The sequence below is a fragment of the Nerophis lumbriciformis genome, linkage group LG18 (assembly GCF_033978685.3).
Source record: "Nerophis lumbriciformis linkage group LG18, RoL_Nlum_v2.1, whole genome shotgun sequence".
In the NCBI taxonomy this organism is placed as follows: domain Eukaryota; kingdom Metazoa; phylum Chordata; class Actinopteri; order Syngnathiformes; family Syngnathidae; genus Nerophis; species Nerophis lumbriciformis.
This window is the reverse complement of record NC_084565.2, coordinates 8,912,501-8,940,000: the sequence shown is the minus strand read 5'-3', so window position 1 is coordinate 8,940,000 and position 27,500 is coordinate 8,912,501. Positions and strand designations below refer to the sequence as shown.

Here is a 27,500-nt window from a genome sequence, read left to right as displayed (position 1 = left end):
GTGTAACTGTGCAAATATGTCGATGGTGGTGTAACTGTGCAAATATGTCGATGGTGGTGTAACTATGCAAATATGTCGATGGTAGTGTAACAGTGAAAAACATGTCGATGGTGGTGTAACTGTGCAAATATGTCGATGGTGGTGTAACTGTGCAAATATGTCGATGGTGGTGTAACTATGCAAATATGTCGATGGTAGTGTAACAGTGAAAAACATGTCGATGGTGGTGTAACTGTGCAAATATGTCGATGGTGGTGTAACAGTGAAAAACATGTGGATGGTGGTGTATCTGTGCAAATATGTCGATGGTGGTGTAACTATGCAAATATGTTGATGGTGGTGTAACTGTGCAAATATGTGGATGGTGGTGTAACTGTGCAAATATGAGGATGGTGGTGTAACTATGCAAATATGTTGATGGTGGTGTAACTGTGCAAATATGTCGATGGTGGTGTAACTGTGCAAATATGTGGATGGTGGTGTAACTGTGCAAATATGTTGATGGTGGTGTAACTGTGCAAATATGTGGATGGTGGTGTAACTGTGCAAATATGTGACTGTGGCACGTTGGCGGGCGAGCAAACACAACCCAGCCGCCACATCTCCACTGGATAATCACATGAAACGTGTCGCCGCCTGCAGAAGCGAGCTGCCAAGGAGCCGGTGACATCACGGCGACATCACGGTGACATCAGCGGGGTTCTTTTCTTGGCTCGGACCGCTGCCAACATTTCCCAGCTCCTTTTTATGTGTGAAAATAGAGGAGGGGGTCCAAGACCTGTCGTTTGGACCCAGATTGGATTATTGCACTGACTATATTTGCACCGTGCGAGCACAGTCATCTGCTGGCGTCAAAGAACCAATATGGCCGTCGGAATGAACACTGGACTAGGTTCACACTGCAGACTATGCAAACTCTATCTGATTGGTGGTTAACAACATCAATCATAAAAAGAAAGCCACTTGGAAAGTAACATTTTGACCAAAACAGAAATGCAACCTCAGTTAGTGGAACAATGGGAGACCGGGCTTTCTGCTCCACCGCTCCCAGTCTGTGGAACGCTCTCCCTGACCACCTGAGGGCACCTCAGACTGTGGATGCTTTAAAAAAGGCTTGAAAACCCTTCTTTTAAAAAAAGCCTTTTTTGTCTTTTCTTTTTTTTGATATATGCATGCTAGTTTTAGCTATTTGGCTGTTCTAGTTTTTATTTTATTTTTTATTATCTTTTTTTTATATTATTTTTTTTAATTTTTTTAATTTTTAATTTTTTTTAATTTTTTGATACACTGTAGCATTTTGAGGTTGTTTACTCAAGTGCTTTTTACAAATAAAATATATTATTATTATTATTATTATTATTAGTGATCAACCAACATCACAGCGATTTTGGTCCTATTCACAGAAAAGGTGGGGATTTTTGGCGATATCCCCAATGGGCTCCAAGAATGCATAAGGGTCATAAAAATGTCTTATCTTTGGAGAAAGAACAGAAAAATGTAGTGAAGACAAAGTCGCAAGAACAAACTTTTGGACTCAAATTGTGGTTTTACACGAGATGTCTAAAATATTAATTTTGCCATTACTGGACCAAATTAGATTTTTTTCGAAATCTGACTTTTTTCAGCTGACTGTTCCGTACGGTATACTGATACTAGAATAGTATCGCGGTTCTAATGAATCAAAAACGGTACTATACTCTGTTTGAAAAGTACCGGTTCGCCATATTTGTATTTTTTTTTTTACAGGCATGATGACGCGTCGTGACATTGCTGGTTTTATGAGCAGAGGAGCATGTTGGGCAGCGCACACACACAGAGTACTTACAAGCAGACACAGTGTGTAGACAGAAAAGGGAGAATGGTGTAAAAAGTAAAGATAAAGGTGAAGTTATAACACTGAAACACCCTCAGGAAGAGCTGCTTTAACACATGCTAGCTAGCTAGCGGCTAACATCCATCCACAGTGTTTTAGCTACTTCTAAAGCATTACTCCTTGTCTCCATGGCGACAAATAAAGTGAGTTTCTTATAAGTAGCATTATCACTGGAGGACGAGGAATATCTAAACATGCTTCACTACACACCGTAGGAGGATACAATAGCTCACCACTGTCACAATGTAAACAAATGCCATGGGGGGATCTACACCTGACATCCACTGTAATGATACCAAGTACAAGAGTGTATCTAGTCGATACTACGATGATTACATCGATATATTTTATTCTCACAAAATATTTTTTCCTGTTTTTAAAATTCATATTATGTTTATAAAGTCAGTAAATATGTCCCTGGACACATGAGGACTTTGAATATGACCAATGTATGATCCTGTAACTACTTGGTATCACATCCATACCTAAATGTGTGGTATCATCCAAAACTAATGTCAAGTATCAAAGAAGAGACAAATAAGTGATTATTACATTTTAACAGAAGTGTAGATAGAACATGTTAAAAGAGAAAATAAGCAGATATTAACAGTAAATGAACAAGTGGATTAATAATCATTTTTTACAGTTTGTCCTTAATAATGTGTATAAAATAATAGGTGTATAAATGACACAATATGTTACTGCATACGACTAATTAGGAGTCTTTGTTTGTTTACTTACTACTAAAAGACAAGTTGTCTAGTATGTTCAACATTGTATTTAAGGACTAAATTACAACAATAAACATATGTTTCATGTACACTAACATTTTTTGTTACAATAAAGCCAATAATGAAATTTTTTGTGATCCTATATTCAATTGAATAGACTGCAAAGACAAGATATTTAATGTTGGAACTGAGAAACTTAATTTTGTTTTGCAAATAATCATGAACTTAGAATTTAATGGCAGCAACACATTGCAAAAAAGTTGTCAGAGTGGCATTTTTACCAGTGTGTTGCATGGCCTTTCCTTTTAACAACACTCAGTAAAGGTTTGGGAACTGAGGAGACACATTTTTGAAGTGGAATTATTTCCCATTCTTGCTTGATGTACAGCTTAAGTTGTTCAACAGTCTCCCTTCTCATATTTTAGCCTTCATATTGCACCACACATTTTCAATGGGAGACAGGTATGGACTACAGGCAGGCCAGTCTAGTGCCCGCACTCTTTTAGTACGAAGCCACGCTGTTGTAACACGTGGCTTGGCATTGTCTTGCTGAAATAAGCAGGGCCGTCCATAATAATGTTGCTTGTTTCCAAAAACTAATCGAAATGTGGACTCGTCAGACCACAGAACACTTTTCCACTTTGCATCAGTCCATCTTAGATGAGCTCGGGCCCAGTGAAACCGGCAGCGTTTCTGGGTGTTGCTGATAAATGGCTTTCGCTTTGCATAAAAGAGTTTTAACTTGCACTTACAGATGTAGCGACCGACTGTAGTTACTGACAGTGGTTTAATGAAGTGTTCCTGAGCCCATGTGATGATATCCTTTACACACTGATGTCGCTTTTTGATGCAGTACTGCCTGAGGGATGGAAGGTCCGTAATATCGTGCAGTGTGCAGTGATTTCTCCAGATTCTCTGAACCCTTTGATGATATTACGGAGCGTAGATGGTGAAATCCCTAAATTCCTTGCAATAGCTGCTTGAGAAATGTTGTTCTTAAACAGTTTGCTCAGGCATTTGTGGACAAAGTGGTGACCCTCGCCTCGTCCTTGTTTGTGAATGACTGAGCATTTCATGTGTCGGAGGCAGATATTTACATACGTATATCCGTATTTAAGTGTTACTTCTTTAATTTCCTAATCATATTACAAAACAGCTAGTGTTTTTCTTCCAATTGTGGTCTTTTGGTTGTCTGCAAATACTGTGTGCTAACCTTGGGTATGGAATGTAAGAAAGAGAGATACTCCTTCTTCTTATCTGTTCTTCTGTCCAGATGCGGAGGACAATGGGCATGTGTTTAGGCTGGAAAGACAAGACAACGAGGGTGGGAGGGAGAGAGACTTTATAGAAGAGAAGGTTTCCATTTTTTAGGGCAGACCACCTTAGCTGCACAATTGAATGTTCTATGCTGGATTGGTCTCATGATATTTACAAAGATTTGCAAATATATTACAAAATACCTATTCTGTCTCTGGTGGTTCTTTTACTCAGCTTTAAGTGTCGTAAAGAGCTTGGGAGCGACGACCAGAAACTTGAATTCCCTGGGAGGAACAACTGATCCAAACGTAACACATGGAAGCTGCTTTTATACCCAATCATGGCACCCACCTGTTCCCAATTTGCCTGTTCACCTGTGGGATGTTCTAAATAAGTCTTTGATGAGCATTCTTCAACTTTCTCTGTCTTTTTTGTCACTTGTGCCAGCTTTTTTTGAAACATGTTGCAGGCATCAAATTCCAAATGAGATAATATTTGCAAACAATAACAACGTTTACCAGTTTGAACGTTAAATATCTTGTCTTTGCAGTCTATTCAATTGAATATAAGTTGAAAAGGATTTGTTTATTGACCATTTACATAACGTGACAACTTCACTGGTTCTGGGCTTTGTAGTTAGTGTCTCGTGGGTTTCAAAATTGTCAATAATGAAGGTAAGGAGAGGGCCACAACATATGAGTTTGAGATGCAGCCTGAATAGAAAAAGGTTTTTCATTTTTCTGCCTCTCTGGGCTTGATTTCAGCTGACCAGTGGGCGGAGCCTGGCACACCTGAGCCAGCGTGATGCTCTGCGCATCCTGACGGCGAGTCAGCACCCCGTCACCATGCAGGTCAAGACTCAGAGGGGACGCGACACAGACCGGGCGGCCTGGGAGCACCTGCCCCTCAACCTGCAGCACCTGAACCTGCCCATGATGGGGGCGGGGCTTAATGCCACAAGCCCCTCCTACCAGGAAAGGTGATCAGTGTCTTTCTGTTTTTGCCTCCACTAAAATTCGGATTGTTATATTTTTACAATGTCTCTTGGGACTCTCCTGGACTGTATTCAAGTTCCGAGAATGAGTTTGTCTGACTAAATATTAGGGGCAATTCTTAGTCAGCCCGATTCTAATTTGATCCATACTTTTCAAAAATGGATTGAAATGTATTCTTGTAAAATAGTTTTTCATTAGAATACTCCATGCAACCAGAAGGAGCTTTTCTAACCTGTAGCCGGTTTTCGTTATAACTATCGTATTTTCTGGACCATAGAGCGCACATATAAGCCACACCCACTAAATGTTATGTAAGTCACAATATACGTTGTGAAATGAGTTATTTACACTGAAAGATTTATGTCATATTGAGTGTGGCAGTTATACTGTCATTATGAGGAAAAACTTTTTTTTGTATTTGTAAACCTTACCAAAACGCCTGATTCTAGTAAAACTCACATAGATACAAACCCCGTTTCCATATGAGTTGGGAACTTGTGTTAGATGTAAATATAAACGGAATACAATGATTTGCAAATCCTTTTCAAGCCATATTCAGTTGAATATGCTACAAAGACAACATATTTGATGTTCAAACTCATAAACTTTATTATTATTTTTTTTTTCAAATAATAATTAACTTAGAATTTCATGGCTGCAACACGTGCCAAAGTAGTTGGGAAAGGGCATGTTCACCACTGTGTTACATGGCCTTTCCTTTTAACAACACTCAGTAAACGTTTGGGAACTAAGGAGACACATTTTTTAAGCTTCTCAGGTGGAATTCTTTCCCATTCTTGTTTTATGTAGAGCTTCAGGTCTCCGCTGTCGTATTTTACGCTTCATAATGCGCCACACATTTTCGATGGGAGACAGGTCTGGACTGCAGGGGGTCCAGGAAAGTACTCGCACTCTTTTTTTTACGAAGCCACGCTGTTATAACATGTGCTGAATATGGCTTGGCATTGTCTTGCTGAAATAAGCAGGGGCGTCCATGGAAAAGACGGCGCTTAGATGGCAGCATATGTTGTTCCAAAACCTGTATGTACCTTTCAGCATTAATGGTGCCTGTGTAAGTTACCCATGACTTGGGCACTAATGCACCCCATACCATCACACATGCTGGCTTTTGAACTTTGCGTCGATAACAGTCTGGATGGTTCGCTTCCCCTTTGGTCCGGATGACACAATGTCGAATATTTCCAAAAACAATTTGAAATGTGGACTCGTCAGACCACAGAACACTTTTCCACTTTGCATGAGTCCATCTTAGATGATCTCGGGCCCAGAGAAGCCGGCGGCGTTTCTGGGTGTTGTTGATAAATGGCTTTTGCTTTGCACAGTAGAGCTTTAACTTGCACTTACAGATGTAGCCACCAACTGTATTTAGTGACAGTGGTTTTCTGAAGTGTTCCTGAGCCCATGTGGTGATATCCTTTAGAGATTGATGTCGGTTTTTGATACAGTGCCGTCTGAGGGATGGAAGGTCACGGTCATTCAATGTTGGTTTCCGGCCATGCCGCTTACGTGGAGTGATTTCTCCAGATTCTCTGAACCTTTTGATGATATTATGGACCGTAGATGGTGAAATCCCTACATTTCTTGCAATTGCACTTTGAGAAACGTTGTTCTTAAACTGTTTGACTATTTGCTCACGCAGTTGTGGACAAAGGGGTGTACCTCGCCCCATCCTTTCTTGTGAAAGACTGAGCATTTTTTGGGAAGCTGTTTTTATACCCAATCATGGCACCCACCTGTTCCCAATTAGCCTGTTCACCTGTGGGATGTTCCAAATAAGTGTTTGATGAGCATTCCTCAACTTTATCAGTATTTATTGCCACCTTTCCCAACTTCTTTGTCACGTGTTGCTGCCAACAAATTCTAAAGTTAATGATTATTTGCAAAAAAAAAAAAAAGTTTATCAGTTTGAACATCAAATATGTTGTCTTTGTAGCATATTCAACTGAATATGGCTTGAAAAGGATTTGCAAATCATTGTATTCCGTTTATATTTACATCTAACACAATTCCCCACCTCATATGGAAACGGGGTTTGTACAATAATACAGGCATTTTTAGAAATAATGCATGTTTGGTTTTGGAGTTATGTTTATATAACTTTCATATTTAGTATGACAGTTATACTATCATATTGAGTAAAAAAAACAAACTTGTGTCTTTGCAAACCTTACGAAATATTTTTTTTTTCCAGTAATACTCACAAAGATACATTTCTCCAGGCATTATTAGCCATTTTGCATGTGTGATTTAGGAGTTATATTTAAATATCTGTTATATTGAGTGTGACAGTATACGGTCATAGTGAGTAAAACCTCATTTTTGTATTTGCAAATCTTACAAAAACAACTGATTCTAGTGAAACTCACATAGATTCAATATAATAGGCATTTTTAGACATTTTGCATGGTTGGTTTAAGAGTTGTTTTGAATAAATTTGTATTGCTTTTTTCGCATTATCTCAGGATTTTAAGAACATTACTGTCATATTGAGTAAAAAACTACTTTTTGTGTTTGCAAGCCTTAAAAAAGCATATGTTTCGAGTAAAACTCACAAGGATGCATTATTTCAGGCATTTTTAGCCATTTTTCATGTGAAGTTTAGGAATTATGTTTAAATTAGTTATATTGAGTGTGACAGTATACTGTCATTATGAGTAAAAACTATTTTTTGTATTTGTAAACCTTACCAAAATACCTGATTCTAGTAAAACTCACATAGATTCAATATTATAAGCCACACCCACTAAATGTTGTATAAGTCACAATATAGGTTGTGAAATGAGTTATTTACACATAAAGATTTTGTTAATGTTTATTTACATACCTTAATTGTTTCCAAACAGTGTCTGTAACAGGGCAGTAAAACGGACGATCAAACAAAACAGAGGTCATGGTCATGGACCCACTAGGTGCGCAAGCTAGCTCTCCAATCAGCTAAACAGACTCAATAACTCCACGGTGACGTTTTGGCAAATTTACTGAGGAATTTGTGAAACTGAAACAATACAAAAAGAATGCCATTGTAAGTTAATAATACTAACACAGTCACTTGTAAACGTGTTAGCGTATTGGCTAATGCTAACGACGCTAGCTTCATTTCACTATGATAGCACGTACAAATATGCTTGAAAACACTCCTACAGATATCACACATGGGACGGTTTAGTGAGTATGAATTGTTTTAGTTAAATTGTAAAACTTATAGACGTTGCTTGGAGTGATGAATGAAGAATCCTTTTGAGGACGGTTTCACTTTCGGTTCAAGGTGTTAAAGCAGGAGGTACATTTTCAACTCGCAACACCTGCAGTGAGTGAACTCGTCCAAATGATGGTGCCATTGCAGAAACAAGAACACACCGTTTCAGTGTCTCTTCTTGTGTCTAATGAAAGCAATTGAACACAAAACATTATGAACATAAGCAAAGAAAAATCTATATATTAGCCGTACTGTTTTATAAGCCGCCGGGTTCAAAGCAAAGGAAAAATGTATCAGCTCATAGTTTACGGTATTATACCAAATAATACATTGAGAAAATCGATTTAAAGAAAATCGCATTGAATCGAGAATCGATTCTGAATCAAATGGTCACCCCAGGAGTTGGATCAAATTGTTAGGTGCCCAAAGATTCCCTCCATCAATTTACTTCCGCTTATCCGAGGTTGGGTCGCGGGGGCAGCAGCCTAAGCAGGGAAGCCCAGACTTCCCTCTACCCAGCCACTTCGTCCAGCTCTTCCCGGGGGATCCCGAGGTGTTCCCAGGCCAGCTGGGAGACATAGTCGTCCCAACGTGTCCTGGGTCTTCCCCGCGGCCTCCTACCGGTCGGGCGTGCCCTAAAGACCTCCGTAGGGCGGCATCTAGGTGGCATCCTGACCAGATGCTCGAACCACCTCATCTGGCTCCTCTCCATGTGGAGGAGCAGCGGCTTTACTTTGAGCTCCTCCCGGATGGCAGAGCTTCTCACCCTATCTCTAAGGGAGAGACCCGCCACCCGGCGGAGGAAACTCATTTGGGCCGCTTGTACCCGTGATCGTGTCCTTTTGGTCATAACCCAAAGCTCATGACCATAGGTGAGGATGGGAACGTAGATCGACCGCTAAATTGAGAGCTTTACCTTCCGGCTCAGCTCCTTTTTTACCACAACGGATCGATACAGTGTCCACATTGCTGAAGACGCCGCACCGATCCGCCTGTCGATCTCACCGTCCACTCTTCCCTCACTCGTGAACAAGACTCCGAGGTACTTGAACTCCTCCACTTGGGGACAAGACCTCTTCCCCAAAGATTCACACCCCTAATTAAGATGTCTACAAAACTGCTGTGCTTGCTCCTTTCAGGCATTATTACAACCACTTGTCCCTGCCACAAGATCACTGCGACGGAGGACACTACGGCTACCTTTCCGGCTCCCAGAGAGACACCGTGGACATCAGCCACCAGGTGAGGCTTGCAGGCCCCCGCCTCCGTTCTGTGCACACAACTTACACTCCTTCCCATGTCCACTCTGCCGCATTGTGGCTGAATCAGGATGCGGAAGTGAGCGGCCATCGAGCCAAGGAGCAGAGCTGCCTGATGGGATGTTGCAACGTCAGTCCGGATGAACCCAAAGGCTACCACAGCCAGGTAACGAGGCCACGTCGGCGCTGCGTGCTGGTGAATCCGAGTTTTACCCTGGTGGCGGATTAAGAGCACCGATGTTAAACAACCTGCAAGTCCCAACGATAAATACATAGAATAGCCTCACCTTTGTATAAACCACAGGTGTCAGGTTCAAACACTGATGACATCTATTAAACAAGACAAGAGGCAAAGAATTAAACAGAGACAGAATTCAATTTGGACTCAATATATTGAGGAGAGTCGCCCGGACATTGTGTCCTTCTACAATCTCCAGCACGCTCTGCCAAAAGATTGCATGCCTCCTTCTTTTATTTTGGACCCTCCTCGATCACCTGGCCACCGCTGTTTCCAAAGGACAAAGGTCGCAAAAAAAGTTTACAGAAAAGGTCGTAAACTATTCACCGAAAAGGTCAGTTAAAAAAGAGTTCCATAAAATAGTTCAAAAAGAGGTTCATAAAATAGTTTAAAAAGAGGTCATCTGGAAATTGGGCAGAGCCTGCCATCTCTCCACTTTGAAGTCCTTGGGCCAGAACAACATCCTTCTGTTGATTACCATACATGAGAGAAAACAGAAAACCCTTCATGTGGCTTCCCCCCTTACACAGTGGAGTTTTACGAGCCTTACTCTTGGTAGGCCTCAAAGACAGCCCCTGTCCTTTTGCCTGGAACTCATTTCAACACAAAGTTTTTTGTGATAACTTACAAACAATGATTCTAACAGCAGGGTTCAAAGCTTAGGAAATAAGTAGGGGCTTAGAGTACAGAAAATACATTTTGTTGCCAATTATCATACCTGTTCATGCAGTAATGCGGATTATTCTGCATGTCAACCTTGCTTCCTGTGGCAGACGGACGATGACGACTTCATGCTGGAGAAGCCTCTGGGCTTCCTGCCCCTCCACCACGAGCTGGACAGCGGCCTGGGCTGGACCGATGGCTCCCTCCACCAAGGCGACCTCTCGGGCATGGAGACGGAGGAGGCGGGGCTTGAGGACTGCCATCCCCACGGAGCCCCGGGCCACGGGGGCTGCGGAGCCTTTGGAGGTGGTGGCTCCCCTTCCTCCGAGTCCTTCATCTCGTCGGAGCTCAGCGACTCCGGCTTCTACAGCGTCAGCACCGGGGAGTTCCGCCACTTCCAGAGGATGCTGGAGAAACGGATGCGGCTGTACAACGCTCGGCTGCAGCATCAGGGAGAAACGTGTGAGAGGAGGGAGCGGCGCGACAGCTGCCCAATGAGCCACCGCGAGCTGCTGGAGGCCATTCCGGAGACGCTGAGTATGCAGCCGCCGTGTCAGCGCTTGCAGTTGGGGATGGAGGAAACCACGGGGCCCGTGTTGGACCTCCCGACAGGAGGCCTTTTCAGGTATGTGACGCCGGAGAAAACTCAAGATCTAAATGCGTCCTCGTCTACCAAAGCAGAGCAGATCATCAGTCGCGGACAAAAATGGATTTATTCAAAGCCAATGTGGGTCACCTAATACTGAGCTTGTCTCCATGGAAACAGCCAAGGATTCCACAGATGAAAAATTGCAAACGATGTCTCACTCAGTAGGCTGAAAAGAACAAGACTATGTCAGGTTTTCGTGCTGCATGTTTGGTGGACTGTATCACGCAAACAGGAATAATAAACAAACGAGGCCTTCAGAACAGAGCAAACAACAACAGATGCAGAGAAATAGGAAGAACGGAATCAAATCAGACCTATGTGAGATTCAATCGTGTTTATCACAGTGGCAGATTTTTATTCCCATCAATGGTACGAATAAAAACACAGAAGAGCACAGATGCCCAACTCAGTGCTCTAGAGCAGGGGTGTCAAACGTAAGGCCCGCAAACAGGTTTTATTCTATTTTTAAACAAAGAAAACAATCTGAAGTTGTCTTTATTTTTAAGTTATCGTGCCGTGATTTTACATGTCCGGCCCACTTGGGAGTAGATTTTTCTCCACGTGGCCCCCGATCTACAATGAGTTTGACACCCCTGCTCTAGAGCCTTGTTTAACCCATGTTAAAGGGGAACATTATCACAATTTCAGAATTGTTAAAACCATTAAAAATCAGTTCCCAGTGGCTTATTTTATTTTTCGAAGTTTTTTTCCAAATTTTACCCATCACGCAATATCCCTAAAAAAAGCTTCAAAGTGCCTGATTTTAACCATCGTTATATACACCCGTCCATTTTCCTATGACGTCACATACTGAAGCCAACACAAACAAACATGGCGGAAAGAACAGCAAGCTATAGCGACATTAGCTCGGATTCAGACTCGGATTTCAGCGGCTTAAGCGATTCAACAGATTATGCATGTATTGAAACGGATGGTTGTAGTGTGGAGGCAGGTAGCGAAAACCAAATTGAAGAAGAAACTGAAGCTATTGAGCCATATCGGTTTGAACCGTATGCAAGCGAAAACGACGAAAACGACACGACAGGCAGCGACACGGGAGAAAGCGAGGACGAATTCGGCGATCGCCTTCTAACCAACGATTGGTATGTGTTTGTTTGGCATTAAAGGAAACTAACAACTATGAACTAGGTTTACAGCATATGAAATACATTTGGCAACAACATGCACTTTGAGAGTGCAGACAGCCCAGTTTTCATCAATTAATATATTCTGTAGACATACCCTCATGTCAGCAGGCCAGGGAAGCTAGGGTCGATATTCTTCTCTTGATCATCTTCGGGATGGTGTGAGCCAAGACATCCAGGGGGTTTAGCTCGCTCGTCTGCGGGAACAAACTGCCGCCATTGCTTGCCGTGCTAGCGAGGTCCTTTGTCCCTGAATTGCTCACACACTCCGGCAGATTCAATGGGGGTCTGGCGGCAGATTTCTTTGATTTTATGGTTGGAAATGCATCTGCTTTGAGTGTCGCAGGATATCCACACATTCTTGCCATCTCTGTCGTAGCATAGCTTTCGTCGGGCCACTGGTGCAACTTGAATCCGTCCCTGTTCGTGTTGTTACACCCTCCGACAACACACCGACGAGGCATGATGTCTCCAAGGTACGGAAAACAGTCGAAAAAACGGAAAATAACAGAGCTGATTTGACTCGGTGTTTGAGAAAATAACGGATTGCTTCCCGATGCGACGTCACATTTTGACGTCATCGCTCCGAGAGCGAATATTAGAAAAGCGTTTAATTCGCCAAAATTCACCCATTTAGAGTTCGGAAATCGGTTAAAAAAATATATGGTCTTTTTTCTGCAACATCAAGGTATATATTGACGTTTACATAGGTCTGCTGATAATGTTCCCCTTTAAACCCTTGTGCAACTCTGGGGCCCAAAACGGGCATTACATGTTTGAAAGTAAACCATCTGACTTTCTTCTTTCAAATGAAATTGCATTGTGTTTTTATTGCAACATTGTTAGAATATGATACAAACATAAAGTATACACACTTTCTCCTCAGAACTCTTTGGGCCCCATTGACTCCCATTATAACTGCTATTTTTTTAACAGACTGTAATCCTGCTATCCTACTACGTTTTTTCCATGAAAACCGAATTTTATCTCATTGAAAAACAAGAAAATGTTGTTTTGGTGAAATTGCACCAGATGGTGTCAGAAAACCATGAGCATAACTCTCAGAGCTTTGATAAGCGTAAATGGGTTGAACTGCTATTAAACTGCTGAAATGCAATGCAAATGATGTAGGGCAGTTATATATAACACAGCAGGTATTTATAAAAGACTTGTGTGGATTCAATAAACTCAACCAAGTCCCTCTGTTAGTCTCGCTCAGTAGACACTAAAAAATAATATGTTTTTATCCTTGTTTACTGTTTCAAAATCAATGTTGTCATGAACTATTGACCTATTCAAAGCTGTAATTAACCAACCTCAAATATTCCACTCTGTAAAAAAATGCAAATTTAGCATTTTCCAATTAAAACACAGGTTTTTATTTGTATTTTATTTTTTTAAAAGGCCATAAAACACATGAAATACAATAGAAAATAATATTTTAAAAAACGTTACATAAATCAATAGGTAGCTCTGAAGTTATTAAAAGATTCCAAGTATTAAAAGTAAAAAAACATCAACTTACTGCTGACTTTTTCTTGGTACATCTTCCTTCTAATGACTTTTTATAAGCAGGTGAGGATGAATTAGTCACCTTGTAGAATTGTTCCTCCTATGAGTTCTGATTTTGTGCATTAATTTGTTTCCAGGGTGTCATCAGTCCAGTTCCACAAAACGGATCGACCCTGTCTGAACCGTCACAGCTCAAGCAGCGGCGCACTCTTTAACCCCTCCCACGCACACGCACCGGCGTCACGAATGAGCGTCCCAGTCCTCTCCACCTGCAGTACCCCCTCCAGCCACCGGAGGCCGCTAGCACCTGTGCAGCAGCACCATCAAGGCTCCAGCTCTGTTGGGATGCTGAGGAGAAGCCGTACGCTGCACCATCGCCCACCAACGCAGGAATACCGGCGCCGGGCCAGTCACCCGGCGTCCCCCTCCTATTGTGCAGCCACCCTGCACCACTGTGGGGGGGTCACGCCTCATAGCGTCTTGCAACATGGCCTACCAGAGGAGACGGAGCTGGTAGCAGACGAGATGGTTGCCCACCCAGCAGATCTGTCACCACAACAGCACCATATCAGAGGTCCCTGCTACAATAGCAACCCAAACGGCCAGCTCACTCACCACGACTGGTGGCACGCGCAACAAATGGGGTTGATCACTGACCCAGTAGCGGCGGAACGGGACCAAGAAATAGAACTGGAACAGAACAGGCAAATGGAGACTCTAGAGAGGGAAGCGCAGATTCAGGAGGAAGTGGACCGAGAGAGACAGCAGGAGATTCAAAGGAGCCGGACCAGAGAGCAACAGCACCTCCAGAGTGTTATGCAACCTGTCCAGCCGGGGGATGTCAACGACACGTGGCCTAAACTCGCCAGCCGCCAGTCCCAGTGTGGCGGAGGATGTCGAGGTCTTTACAGCACCCTGGAGGGCCACACAGGGACTGGCTCTATCATTGGTCTGGATGCAAATAAAGAACAATTGGATGCACAGCCAAGCCCTAACCCCTCCTCCGGGCTACACGCCAAAATGAACCCTTGCTCTAAAGCCAACATGACTTCTCGGATCTCCAGGAACCAGTTCCTGAGGGACCGGGCCTCTCAGCTTGCTGACGAGCGCAGCGGGATGAGCACGGACGATGAGACCACCACGGACATGCTGCTAGGTCGATACTGGAGCCGAACGGAGAGGAGGGAACACTTCCTACTCGCCCGCGAGCAGAAGCAGCAGCAGGCAAGAGGAGGGGGTGTACGCGAGGCCTCCGGCAGGGGTGGCGCCCCCGCTTCCGAGCGAGGCGGGCCGGACGGCCGAGCCGGTGGCACTTCCGCAGAAGGAAGGTGCAGTACGGTCCTGGAGCTGAGTCAGAGGAAGCTGAGTCGGCTGAGGAATCGGAAGATGTTGGACGATTGGACGACTGTGGAGGAGCTGCTGACTCACGGGACCAGGCTGGACAGCCAGGACCACCCAATGATCTGTGCCAGCCCCCTGCTGACCGTCACCACTGTCTAACAGCACATTTCACTATCCAACACATCACCGTCCAAGACTGTCAAAGACTTGTCCCCTGGAAGCATGCGGAGCAAATATATTTCTATCACCTTTCACAATTATTAGGACGACAATGTTCAACACAGGTGCACATTTACCATGACTCCTTCTGTCTGGGTCCTTATGAAAGTGAGGTTGTGTGACGACGATTCATTTCACAGAAAGGTTTTATCATCATTGGATTAACGCTCAATGACTTACGGACAAAGTTGCGCCCGGTCCCCTTGCAAAGATGTTCTTTTTTATTACGACTGTCTTTTTCAATCAATCTCGCTCAAATTTTACACAAATTGTGCTTGTATTTCCCCTAAAAGTGTGTGCAATTCGACCAAAAACCCTAAAGTTACAGCCGGTATGACTGTTCATTTAACGACCCCCACCATGTGGTGTATTTGTCAGGTAAATATGAACGAAACGAAACAAGGTATGTTTTCTTATACAGTACGGGCCTGATTTACTAAAGGTGTGCGTGTACTAAATCACGTGCAAACTTGATAGCACACGCAAAGCCGACCTACTTAAAGCATACTTGCCAACCCTCCCGAATTTTCTGGGAGACTCCCGAATTTCAGTGCCTCTCCCAAAAATCTCCCGGGACAACCATTCTCCCGAATTTCTCCCGATTTCCAGCCGGACTTAAGGCCCGCCCCCTCCAGGTCCGTGTGGACCTGAGTGAGGACAGCCTTTCGTCACGTGCGCTTGGCCAACCAAAAAGTAACCACGGAACTAGTGTTCTGTGGTTACTTTTTGGTTGGCCAACGGTTTACGTTGTATTGTGCACCCTGACGGCAAGTGTGGGAGTCGGTTCTGAAGTATGAAGTGTAGAGATATAACTTCGTCACCTCTCCTCCAACCCAGAATATTACACTGCCCATACCTATGCTCCTTCAAAGGCTGTGCTACTGGCTGCAAAGCATTGCACTTTCAAATACAACAATGAGTAGAGAGAAGTGTTATGTGTGTATATGTGTAAATAAATGAACACTGAAATTCAAGTATTTATTTTATTTATATGTATATATATATATATAATAAAATACATATTTATATATATAGCTAGAATTCACTGAAAGTCAAGTATTTATTTAATTTATTTATATATATATATATATATAAGAAATATTTGAATTTCAGTGAATTCTAGCGATAAAGATACTCCCACCCCCTTGACCCAACTCCCCCCACCGACCACGCCCAAATCTCCCGAATTTGGAGGTCTAAGTTTGCAAGTATGACTTAACGTAATCTGTCTTCATTAATATGCAAAATATATGTGGATCGTCAGAACGGCCACAATACTGGGAAGAGAGAATGCAAACATAAATATTTAGCACACGCAGTCTGATTTTCTAAACTAGCAGGTGATTGCGGCGCCTAAATTAGCGTCATTATCTAGCATTTCTGAAACGGACTAGCAAACTGACGGCTGCATGATCAGTGTCACCGCTGCAAAGACAGAATCCTCGGTCCTGCATATTTGAACTGTCCGAAACAAAACTAATAATATTAAAGTAATTGGACGTATCGTCTATTCAGCAACACCCTTTTATAATTTTATAATGCATGCTGGGTGTATCTTAAGGAGCGGAATAAAAGTGAAGTGAATTATATAGCGCTTTTTCTCTAGTGACTCAAAGCGCTTTACATAGTGAAAGCCAATATCTAAGTTCTGTCATGACTTGGTCCGGGGTGTTTGCTTTTCCAGGATGCAACGGAAAGTTGGCACGGGCGAGACGGGAATTAAGGTACATGGCGGGTTTTAATATATCAATTTAATATATCAAAAAAAAGGGATAAATGAAAGCGCGCACAGTGGCGGATAATAAACTATGAAACCAAAAGACTATAGCAAAAAGTACAAATGAAAAGCACGCACAGTGGCGGAGAATAAACTATGAAAAACAAAAAGATTATAAACATGGAACAAAAACTTACTTGGCTTGGACAAAAAAGGAGCAGCGTGAACATGGACATGAAACAATGGACAGAGCATAAATGTGGTGTGTAGAAGCATATATAGGGTGAGGTCGTCAGGCCGAACAACAGAAAATGAATTAACTTAAATACTATGGACATGATTAGTGAAAGCAGGTGCGTGACTCAAAACGTGAAACAGGTGCGTGACGTGACAGGTGAAAACTAATGGTTGCTATGGTGACCAGACAAGGGAGTGAAAAGACAGAAACTAAACAAAACATGACTTAAAACAAAACATGATAATACAGACATGACAGAGCCCCTCCCTTAAGGACAGATACCAGATGTCCAAGAAAAAAAACTTAACAAAAGTCATGGGAGGGCGGGAGGGGGACATGGCGGTGGGTCGCCAGACCACGTGTCCCCGTATCCACCGGGTCAGAGTTAGGTGGCGGCGGAGAGTGGAACGCCGCTGCAGCAGGCGAGGCGGGCGCCCAGGGAATGGCCACATTCGTGGCCGACTGGGAGGTGGGCGCACTTGGCGTGGCGGGCGACCAGGTAGCGGCCATATCCATGGCCGACGAGGAGGCAGGCGCGTCGTCATCGTGGCAGGCGTGGCTTGGCGTGGTGAGTCAGGCGGCGAAGCTCGGCGTGGCGCGTCAGGCGGCGAAGCTCGGCGTGGCGCGTCAGGCGGCGAAGCTCGGCGTGGGTCTTGGTATAGGTCTTGGTCTTGGCGTGGGTCTTGGTCTTGGCATGGCGGGTCTTGGTCTTGGCATGGCGGGTCTTGGTCTTGGCATGGCGGGTCTTGGTCTTGGCATGGCGGGTCTTGGTCTTGGTCTAGGTCTTGGCATGGCGGGTCTTGGTCTTGGTCTTGGCATGGCGGGTCTTGGTCTTGGTCTTGGCATGGCGGGTCTTGGTCTTGGTCTTGGCATGGCGGGTCTTGGTCTTGGCATGGCGGGTCTTGGTCTTGGTCTTGGCATGGCGGGTCTTGGTCTTGGCATGGCGGGTCTTGGTCTTGGTCTTGGTCTTGGCATGGCGGGTCTTGGTCTTGGCATGGCGGGTCTTGGTCTTGGTCTTGGCATGGCGGGTCTTGGTCTTGGACTTGTTGAGCTGGTACCGGAGCTTGGCGTCGTGGAGCTGGTACCGGAGCTTGGCGTCGTGGAGCTGGTACCGGAGCTTGGCGTCGTGGAGCTGGTACCGGAGCTTGGCGTCGTGGAGCTGGTACCGGAGCTTGGCGTCGTGGAGCTGGTACCGGAACTTGGCGTCGTGGAGCTGGTACCGGAGCTTGGCGTCGTGGAGCTGGTTCCGGAGCTTGGCGTCGTGGAGCTACTGGTGCAGGTGGAGGTGGTCTAGCTGGGGGTTGCGGCTTGGCATGGTAAAAGACTGGTGAGGGCGGTCGTGCTGGAGGCTGTGGCTTGACGGGTCGGAACACTGGTGAGGACGGTCGTGCTGGAGGCTGTGGCTTGACAGGTCGGAAGACTGGTGGTGGCGGCCGTGAGGGAGGCTGTGGCTTGACATGGTGATGCTGAGCCACCCCACCTGAACAATTTCCTGCCCAACCCCCCCCCCTCAAGGGGCGGATACCAGACGCGCTCCCTGCGGTCTGGAACTCTCTGTAGGGGTGGGCGGAGGAGGGCAGAAACTTCCCCATTAAATTGTCCAAATTGTCTTTCTTGTGCCTGGGATTGAGTGGGTGAAAAAAAATTGTTTTGTGTCTTGGGTGTGGCTTGAGTCCTGGGGAGCGGGGAATCAAAAGAAAAAGAATTCAGAAAAAAAAAATCCTGGTCTTTGACGTCATCCGGGCGAAGCCGGGCTGGCTGCTGCTTGCTTCCGCCCGGAGGGGGAGGGGCATGTGGGAGCGGCGTGTCCTGCAGGCTCGCGGAAGTTCTACCTGACGTCCTTCGTCGGGAGTGGCGCTTCCGCGGCTGAGGTGACGCTGTGTCGTCCTGGGACCAAATGAAGTCTCTATACTCCATGGAGGAGTAGCGCCGCGTTTCCTCCTCCATCGCGCACAGGACCGCCCAAGAAGCCTCGTCGAACATGTCCAACTCAGGTGCGGAAAAGCGGGTCTGCTGACGACCTACTGTCATGACTTGGTCCGGGGTGTTTGCTTTTCCAGGATGCAACGGAAAGTTGGCACGGGCGAGACGGGAATTAAGGTACATGGCGGGTTTTAATATATCAATTTAATATATCAAAAAAAAGGGATAAATGAAAGCGCGCACAGTGGCGGATACCGGTAATAAACTATGAAACCAAAAGACTATAGCAAAAAGTACAAATGAAAAGCACGCACAGTGGCGGAGAATAAACTATGAAAAACAAAAAGATTATAAACATGGAACAAAAACTTACTTGGCTTGGACAAAAAAGGAGCAGCGTGAACATGGACATGAAACAATGGACAGAGCATAAATGTGGTGTGTAGAAGCATATATGGGGTGAGGTCGTCAGGCCGAACAACAGAAAATGAATTAACTTAAATACTATGGACATGATTAGTGAAAGCAGGTGCGTGACTCAAAACGTGAAACAGGTGCGTGACGTGACAGGTGAAAACTAATGGCTGCTATGGTGACCAGACAAGGGAGTGAAAAGACAGAAACTAAACAAAACATGACTTAAAACAAAACATGATAATACAGACATGACAAGTTCCATTTAAAGCAGTGTGGGTGACACTGGGAGCAGGTGGGTAAAGTGTCTTGCCCAAGGACACCTGGGCACTGACTCGGATGGCGGAAGTGGGGATTGAACCTGGAACCCTCAAGTTGCTGGCACGGCCACTCTACCAACCGAGCTATACCGCCTAAGCTAATTGAATTGATGCGTTTTTATCGAATATATATTATTAACATATCTCGTGTTGCCAGTTTTGTGGCTGCAGTATTAGGTCTCTGCTTTTGGCGGGTGATGTTGTCCTGCTGGCTTCATTCTGGCCAGGATCTTCAGCTCTCACTGGATTGGTTCGCAGCTGAGTGTGAAGCGACTGGGATGAGAATCAACACTTCCAAGTCCGAGTCCATGGTTCTCACCCAGAAAAAGGTGGAGTGCCATCTCCGGGTTGGGGAGGAGACCCTGCTCCAAGTGGACGAGTTCAGGCCCCTCTGGGTCTTGTTCACGAGTGAGGGAAGAGTGGATTGTGAGATCGACAGGCGGATCAGTCTGCAGTGATGCATCGATCCGTTGTGGTAGCAAAAAGAGCTGAGCCGGAAGGCAAAGCTCTCAATTTACCAGTCGATCTACGTCCCTATCCTCACCTCTGATCATGAGCTTTGGGTTATGACCGAAAGGAAAAGGTCCGGCAGGAATTAGTTTTCCTCCGCCGGATGGCGGGGCTCTCCCTTAGAGATAGGGTGAGAAGATCTGTCATTCGGGATGAGCTCAGAGTAAAGCCGCTGCTCCTCCACACCGAGAGCAGCCAGATGAGGTGGTTCGGGTATCTGGTCAGGAGGCCAACCGAAAGACTTCCTGGGGAGGACCTTAGGGCGCGTCCGACCGGTAGGAGACCACAGGGAAAACCCAGGACTTGGTGAAGAGACTATGTCTCTCTGCTGGCCTGGGAACGCCTCGGGAAGAGCTGGACGGAGTAGCTGGGCAGAGGGAAGTCAGGGCTCCTCTGTTTAGGCTGCTGCTCTCGCCTACCCAACCTCGGATAAGCAGAAGAAGATGGATGGATGAATATCTCGTGTATGACAAAAAAATTATTGAAGAATTCCTTTTTTGCGTCTTGAGCACATAAGCGCGGCCTCTCTACCATGGAGCGCACCTTCGGCACTGAAAAAAGATAAACAACGTGTTATGTTGGAGGTGCATTTTGGACTGTGTTTTAAATACCCATAAAAAGTGGTGGTCGTCGGCATCCTTCCGTCTCGGGAGACGACGGGGTACATCCAAAAAGGGTCCACTGGAGTGACCTCTCCAGTGGACTTCTCCAGTGGATCTACATGGCCTGGGCATGGAACTATGGAGGGCAAGCTGTTGTCCAGGCAGCAAGACCCCTGTCTCCGCGTGGCTGGTGGATCCAAGGGTGCGGCGAGTGTCGATACAGCTTGGCACCAACGACACCGCAGGAGTTGCCGGAATGATGCTACAACGTCAAACCGCCTTCGGGACTCCGGCTCCTGATTTTCTGTCAGGGTTTACTCCCTTAGTCTTACCCTCGAGTGGGTTGACCGCAAGGCAGCGGTGGTTTTGAGGTTGGAGATTTCCTTCTCCTAGATGGGCTGCCTTACCAGGTTTACAAGCCCCATCCGCGGCAGATAGCACGGTGGTACATCTTACCCGTGGCGGTATAAGCCTGACCTGACCATAAAAAGTGGTACATCTTTGGAAACATAGCAAAACGCCACAGGTAGGAGCAGGATAACGTGAATGTGCAGTAAATGATCAAGTGTCTCCGTGGTGATGACCCGTCTAGTACGCGCAGAATCCTCGTTTAAATAAAACACCAGTCTTGATTCGTACACGCAGTCTTAGTAGATCACAGGCACAATTTTAAGTGTTTGCACAGACTTTCACTTTGTCAGTAAATCAGGCTGTGATACTATCGAATTAACAACGGTCTCAAAATCAGCGTTACGTTTACTGGGAGGGAGGAGACCTGTAGGGTTTGTTCAGGAGAACCTGCAGTGACCAGGTTAGGTTCACAGAGTAAGTTAACTGACTGAAAATCCTGCATTTTTCCCTCATCTCAGAGTTTACAGACTCAGAATTTTGCAATTGACTTGCTTTCTGGAATACCCCGCTGTCAGGTTCAAACACCGATGACATCTATTAAACAGACAAGAAGCAAGGAATTAAACAGAGACAGGATTCCATTTAGCTCAATGAGGAGAGCGTGTACAACCGTACCCTTGTACAGTGTCGTCCCACGCTCTGACGAAAGGATTGCACGCCTCCTCTTTTATTTGGACTTTCCCTGATTACATGGCAACAGCTGTTTCTAAGGGGAGAGGGGGTCATAAACAGTTGTCACAAAACAGTTCAAAGAAAAGATACCTGGAGCTTGCGTCAGGTCCTGCTTCGTCTCCGCTTTGTAGATCTCGGGTCAAGACAAGATCTTCCTGTGGATCACAATAGATCAGTGGGTCTTAACCTTGTTGGAGGTACCGAACCCCACCAGTTTCATATGCGCATTCACTGAACCCTTCTTTAGTGAAAAAGAAAATGTTTTTTTTTTCCCAATTCAAGACAAAGTTATATGTTTTTTCACTGGTGCACAAAATGAACCGTGCATGAACATCACCTTGTTCAAAGAACAAAACCAACACAGTGCATAAACTCACAACAAATTACACACCTGCAAATCCGATGGAAAATTAGAGGGAACATTGTTTGGGGGTATCCATAATTAGGATTAGGTCTCTGCTTTTTGCAGATGATGTGGTCCTGATGGCTTCATCTGGCCAGGATCTTCAGCTCTCACTGGATCGGTTCGCAGCCGAGTGTGAAGCGACTGGGATGGGAATCAGCACCTCCAAATCCGAGTCCATGGTTCTCGCCCGGAAAAGGGTGGAGTGCCATCTCCGGGTTGGGGAGGAGATCTTGCCCCAAGTGGAGGAGTTCAAGTACCTCGGAGTCTTGTTCACGAGTGAGGGAAGAGTGGATCGTGAGATTGACAGGCGGATCGGTGCGGCGTCTTCAGTAATGCGGACGCTGTATCGATCCGTTGTGGTGAAGAAGGAGCTGAGCCGGAAGGCAAAGCTCTCGATTTACCGGTCGATCTACGTTCCCATCCTCACCTATGGTCATGAGCTTTGGGTTATGACCGAAAGGACAAGATCACGGGTACAAGCGGCCCAAATGAGTTTCCTCCGCCGGGTGGCGGGGCTCTGCCTTAGAGATAGGGTGAGAAGCTCTGTCATCCGGGGGGAGCTCAAAGTAAAGCTGCTGCTCCTCCACATGGAGAGGAGCCAGATGAGGTGGTTCGGGCATCTGGTCAGGATGCCACCCGAACGCCTCCCTCGGGAGGTGTTTTGGGCACGTGCGACCGGTAGGAGGCCATGGGGAAGACCCAGGACACGTTGGGAAGACTATGTCTCCCGGCTGGCCTGGGAACGCCTCGGGATCCCCCGGGAGGAGCTGGACGAAGTGGCTGGGGAGAGGGAAGTCTGGGCTTCCCTGCTTAGGCTGCTGCCCCCGCGACCCGACCTCGGATAAGCTGAAGAAGATGGATGGATGGATGGATGGTATCCATAATACGCCGATAGGGAGAAGTTTTTATTTACTCGATGAGTCGGGTTTGTCTTGACCTCCGCGGCAGAACCCCTGAGGCCGACTCACCGAAACCCTAGGGTTCCATCGAACCCAGGTTAAGAACCACTGCAATAGATCAATGAAACCGACACCTTCATGTCGCTTCCCATCGTACACAGTGGAGTTTTACAAGCCTTTTGCTTGGTAAGATCAAAGACAGCGTCGGTCCTCTCGCCGGGAACTCACGGAAACAGAAAGTTTTGTGATAACTTACATACAATTATTCTGACACCCCCCCCCCCCCCCCCCCCCCCCCCCCCCCACCCCCCAAACCCGGAGTTGGAGAGTTTGCTTCCACAGACAAACCCACTCAGTGGTGGTCATTTTGCCAGCTAAAAGGCGGCGATCGTGTGAGCTCTCTGTGTGAAAGAGGTCGTTGGTCTTGCCACAGAAGTCGAAGGGAATTGGCTGAACTTTCTTTTGATTTAGATGTGTGTGTGTGTGTGTGTGTGTGTGTGTGTGTGTGTGTGTGTGTGTGTGTGTGTGTGTGTGTGTGTGTGTGTGTGTGTGTGTGTGTCACTGCAGTCCATCACCTCCAATGATAGCTTTATGTGCGGGTCACTGTACAGCACTGCTCTGACACTTAGAAAGGGGAAAGGCGGAGGTGGTTTGAAGCACTAACGCTCGTTCCTCTCAGAGACGATCACTTTACAGGACAATGTTTAGATTTGACGATGCGTCGCCGTTGTTAGACGACGAGTCCCCCGAGCACATGTGTATCTCTCCACGGCGCCCTCTTCCTGCAGGCTGTGGGTTGTTTACACAAGTACCTGCCCGCGTGTTTACTGACCGGAAAAGAAAAAAAAGATACGCCTCAAGACTCAAGCTGGTCTAAACTGCTGCATGGACCGTGGTCACGTGGACCAGTGCCCACAGTCCCGGGATCAAGTGCAATAATACCTCAGTCTCAGTGTTGGAGGCGCTACCTATCCATCCAGGCAACCAGTCTTTCAATATTATCTAGGAGACGGACTTGAAGAAAACTAACTTTTTTTTTTTTTTTTTTGCACATCATTTTTGATACTAAGTGTTTCTCTCCCAGGGACGCAGGCCAGTGGAACAACTGTAGATAGAACGTTTTATTCATCTACTATCAGAGTTATTTATGGAAGAAAAAATGATCTTTATTGTCAACGTGTTTCAACATATTCCGATATTTTTGTTGTAATTGTTTTATTCTTAGGATTGATGCACATGTTACCTGGAAGCTGGTGATTTACTCTGATTTACCGTAGCTTTTTTTTTTTTTTTTAACATGAATACAAATTGTGAATATTCTTGTCTCTTTAACGACTGAATTAAATTGGACTGTTTTGTGTCACATGGCCGTGTGCATTGTGGTTCTGTTGCCATTCCTCGTAGGACAGGGCGAGGTTTTATGTTGGTTTATGCTTTCCGAGACGGTTAATATCTGGTGACAAAGTCAAAATAATACTGAAAATAAGTCTGCTTGTCAGTACTGAGAGGTGGAAGTAACAGATTACGAGTACCGTATTTTACAGACTACAAGGCACAATTAAAATCCTTTTTTAAAAATAAAACTCGACATAGCGCCTAATGTACGGAATAATTCTGGTTTTGCTTACCGACCTCAAAACTATTTTTATTGGGTACTTGGTGTAATGCTAAGTGTGACCAGTATATGGCAGTCAAACATAAGAGATATGTGTAGACTGCAATATGATGGCAGTCAAACATAAGAGATACTAAAATTAAAGTCATTTTGATAGTAGGCTAATATAGACACTTACATCATGTGTTGTCTTCATTATAACACTTATATAAGACGTTTAAAGTCATTTTGATAGTAGGCTAATATAGACACTTACATCATGTGTTGTCTTCATGATAACACTTATATAAGACTTTTAAAGTCATTTTGATAGTAGGCTAATACAACTAATACAGACACTTAAGGTGTTGTCTTCATGATAACACTTATATAAGATTTTTAAAGTCATTTTGATAGTAGGCTAATACAACTAATACAGACACTTAAGGTGTTGTCTTCGTTATAACACTTATATAAGACTTTTAAAGTCATTTTGATAGTAGGCTAATATAGACACTTACATCATGTGTTGCCTTCATTATAACACTTATATAAGACTTTTAAAGTCATTTTGATAGTAGGCTAATATAGACACTTACATCATGTGTTGCCTTCATTATAACACTTATATAAGACTTTTAAAGTCATTTTGATAGTAGGCTAATATAGCTAATATAGACACTCACATCATGTGTTTCCTTCATTATAACACATATATAAGACTTTTGAAGTCATTTTGATAGTAGGCTAATACAACTAATACAGACACTTAATGTGTAACACTTATATAAGACTTTTAAAGTCATTTTGATAGTAGGCTACTATAGCTGTAATGTAGACACTTACATCATGTGTTGTCTTCATTATAACACTTATATAAGACTTTTAAAGTCATTTTGATAGTAGGTTAATATAGACACTTACATCATGTGTTGCCTTCATTATAACACTTATATAAGACATGTAAAGTCATTTTGATAGTAAGCTAATATAGACACATACATCATGTGTTGTCTTCATTATAACACGTATATAAGACTTTTAAAGTCATTTTGATAGTAGGCTAATATAGACACTTACATCATGTGTTGCCTTCATTATAACACTTATATAAGACTTTTAAAGTCATCTTGATAGTAGGCTAATATAGACACATACATCATGTGTTGCCTTCATTATAACACTTATATAAGACTTTTAAAGTCATTTTGATAGTAGGCTAATACAGACACTTACATCATGTGTTGTCTTCATTATAACACTTATATAAGACTTGTAAAGTCATTTTGATAGTAGGCTAATATAGACACTTACATCATGTGTTGCCTTCATTATAACACTTATATAAGACTTTTAAAGTCATCTTGATAGTAGGCTAATATAGACACTTACATCATGTGTTGCCTTCATTATAACACTTATATAAGACTTTTAAAGTCATTTTGATAGTAGGCTAATATAGACATTTACATCATGTGTTGTCTTCATTATAACACTTATATAAGACTTGTAAAGTCATTTTGATAGTAGGCTAATATAGACACTTACATCATGTGTTGCCTTCATTATAACACTTATATAAGACTTTTAAAGTCATTTTGATAGTAGGCTAATATAGACACTTACATCATGTGTTGCCTTCATTATAACACTTATATAAGACTTTTAAAGTCATTTTGATAGTAGGTTAATATAGACACTTACATCATGTGTTGCCTTCATTATAACACTTATATAAGACTTTTAAAGTCATTTTGATAGTAGGCTAATATAGACACTTACATCATGTGTTGCCTTCATTATAACACTTATATAAGACTTTTAAAGTCATTTTGATAGTAGGTTAATATAGACACTTACATCATGTGTTGCCTTCATTATAACACTTATATAAGACATGTAAAGTCATTTTGATAGTAAGCTAATATAGACACATACATCATGTGTTGTCTTCATTATAACACGTATATAAGACTTTTAAAGTCATTTTGATAGTAGGCTAATATAGACACTTACATCATGTGTTGCCTTCATTATAACACTTATATAAGACTTTTAAAATCATCTTGATATTAGGCTAATATAGACACTTACATCATGTGTTGCCTTCATTATAACACTTATATAAGACTTTTAAAGTCATTTTGATAGTAGGCTAATATAGACACTTACATCATGTGTTGTCTTCATTATAACACTTATACAAGACTTTTAAAGTCATTTTGATAGTAGGCTTATATAGACACTTACATCATGTGTTGCCTTCATTATAACACTTATAAAAGACTTTTAAAGTCATTTTGATAGTAGGCTAATATAGACACTTACATCATGTGTTGTCTTCATTATAACACTTATACAAGACTTTTAAAGTCATTTTGATAGTAGGCTTATATAGACACTTACATCATGTGTTGCCTTCATTATAACACTTATAAAAGACTTTTAAAGTCATTTTGATAGTAGGCTAATATAGACACTTACATCATGTGTTGTCTTCATTATAACACTTATACAAGACTTTTAAAGTCATTTTGATAGTAGGCTTATATAGACACTTACATCATGTGTTGCCTTCATTATAACACTTATATAAGACTTTTAAAGTCATTTTGATAGTAGGCTTATATAGACACTTACATCATGTGTTGCCTTCATTATAACACTTATATAAGACTCTTAAAGTCATTTTGAT

At 43.7% G+C, this 27,500-nt stretch overlaps 1 protein-coding gene and 1 long non-coding RNA gene across 2 annotated transcripts in view; one reads left to right on the top strand and one right to left on the bottom strand.

The window, feature by feature from the left end:
* LOC133617573 (uncharacterized) overlaps positions 1 to 15,054 on the top strand; it is a 23,581-nt gene extending 8,527 nt beyond the window's left edge. Inside the window, exons 2-6 of the mRNA XM_061977613.1 lie at positions 4,626 to 4,840; positions 9,213 to 9,315; positions 9,403 to 9,498; positions 10,344 to 10,858; positions 13,677 to 15,054. Of these exons, the coding sequence (XP_061833597.1) occupies positions 4,626 to 4,840; positions 9,213 to 9,315; positions 9,403 to 9,498; positions 10,344 to 10,858; positions 13,677 to 15,039 (2,292 nt within the window). The 3' untranslated portion in view covers positions 15,040 to 15,054. The remainder of the gene's footprint in view (positions 1 to 4,625; positions 4,841 to 9,212; positions 9,316 to 9,402; positions 9,499 to 10,343; positions 10,859 to 13,676) is intronic.
* LOC140679533 (uncharacterized) lies at positions 7,599 to 10,716 on the bottom strand. The gene is made up of 3 exons (XR_012050940.1): positions 10,289 to 10,716; positions 9,620 to 9,662; positions 7,599 to 9,546 (listed from the first exon to the last, which is right to left on the bottom strand). It is a non-coding gene; the product is annotated as an uncharacterized lncRNA (long non-coding RNA).
* Positions 15,055 to 27,500: the final 12,446 nt, after the last annotated feature.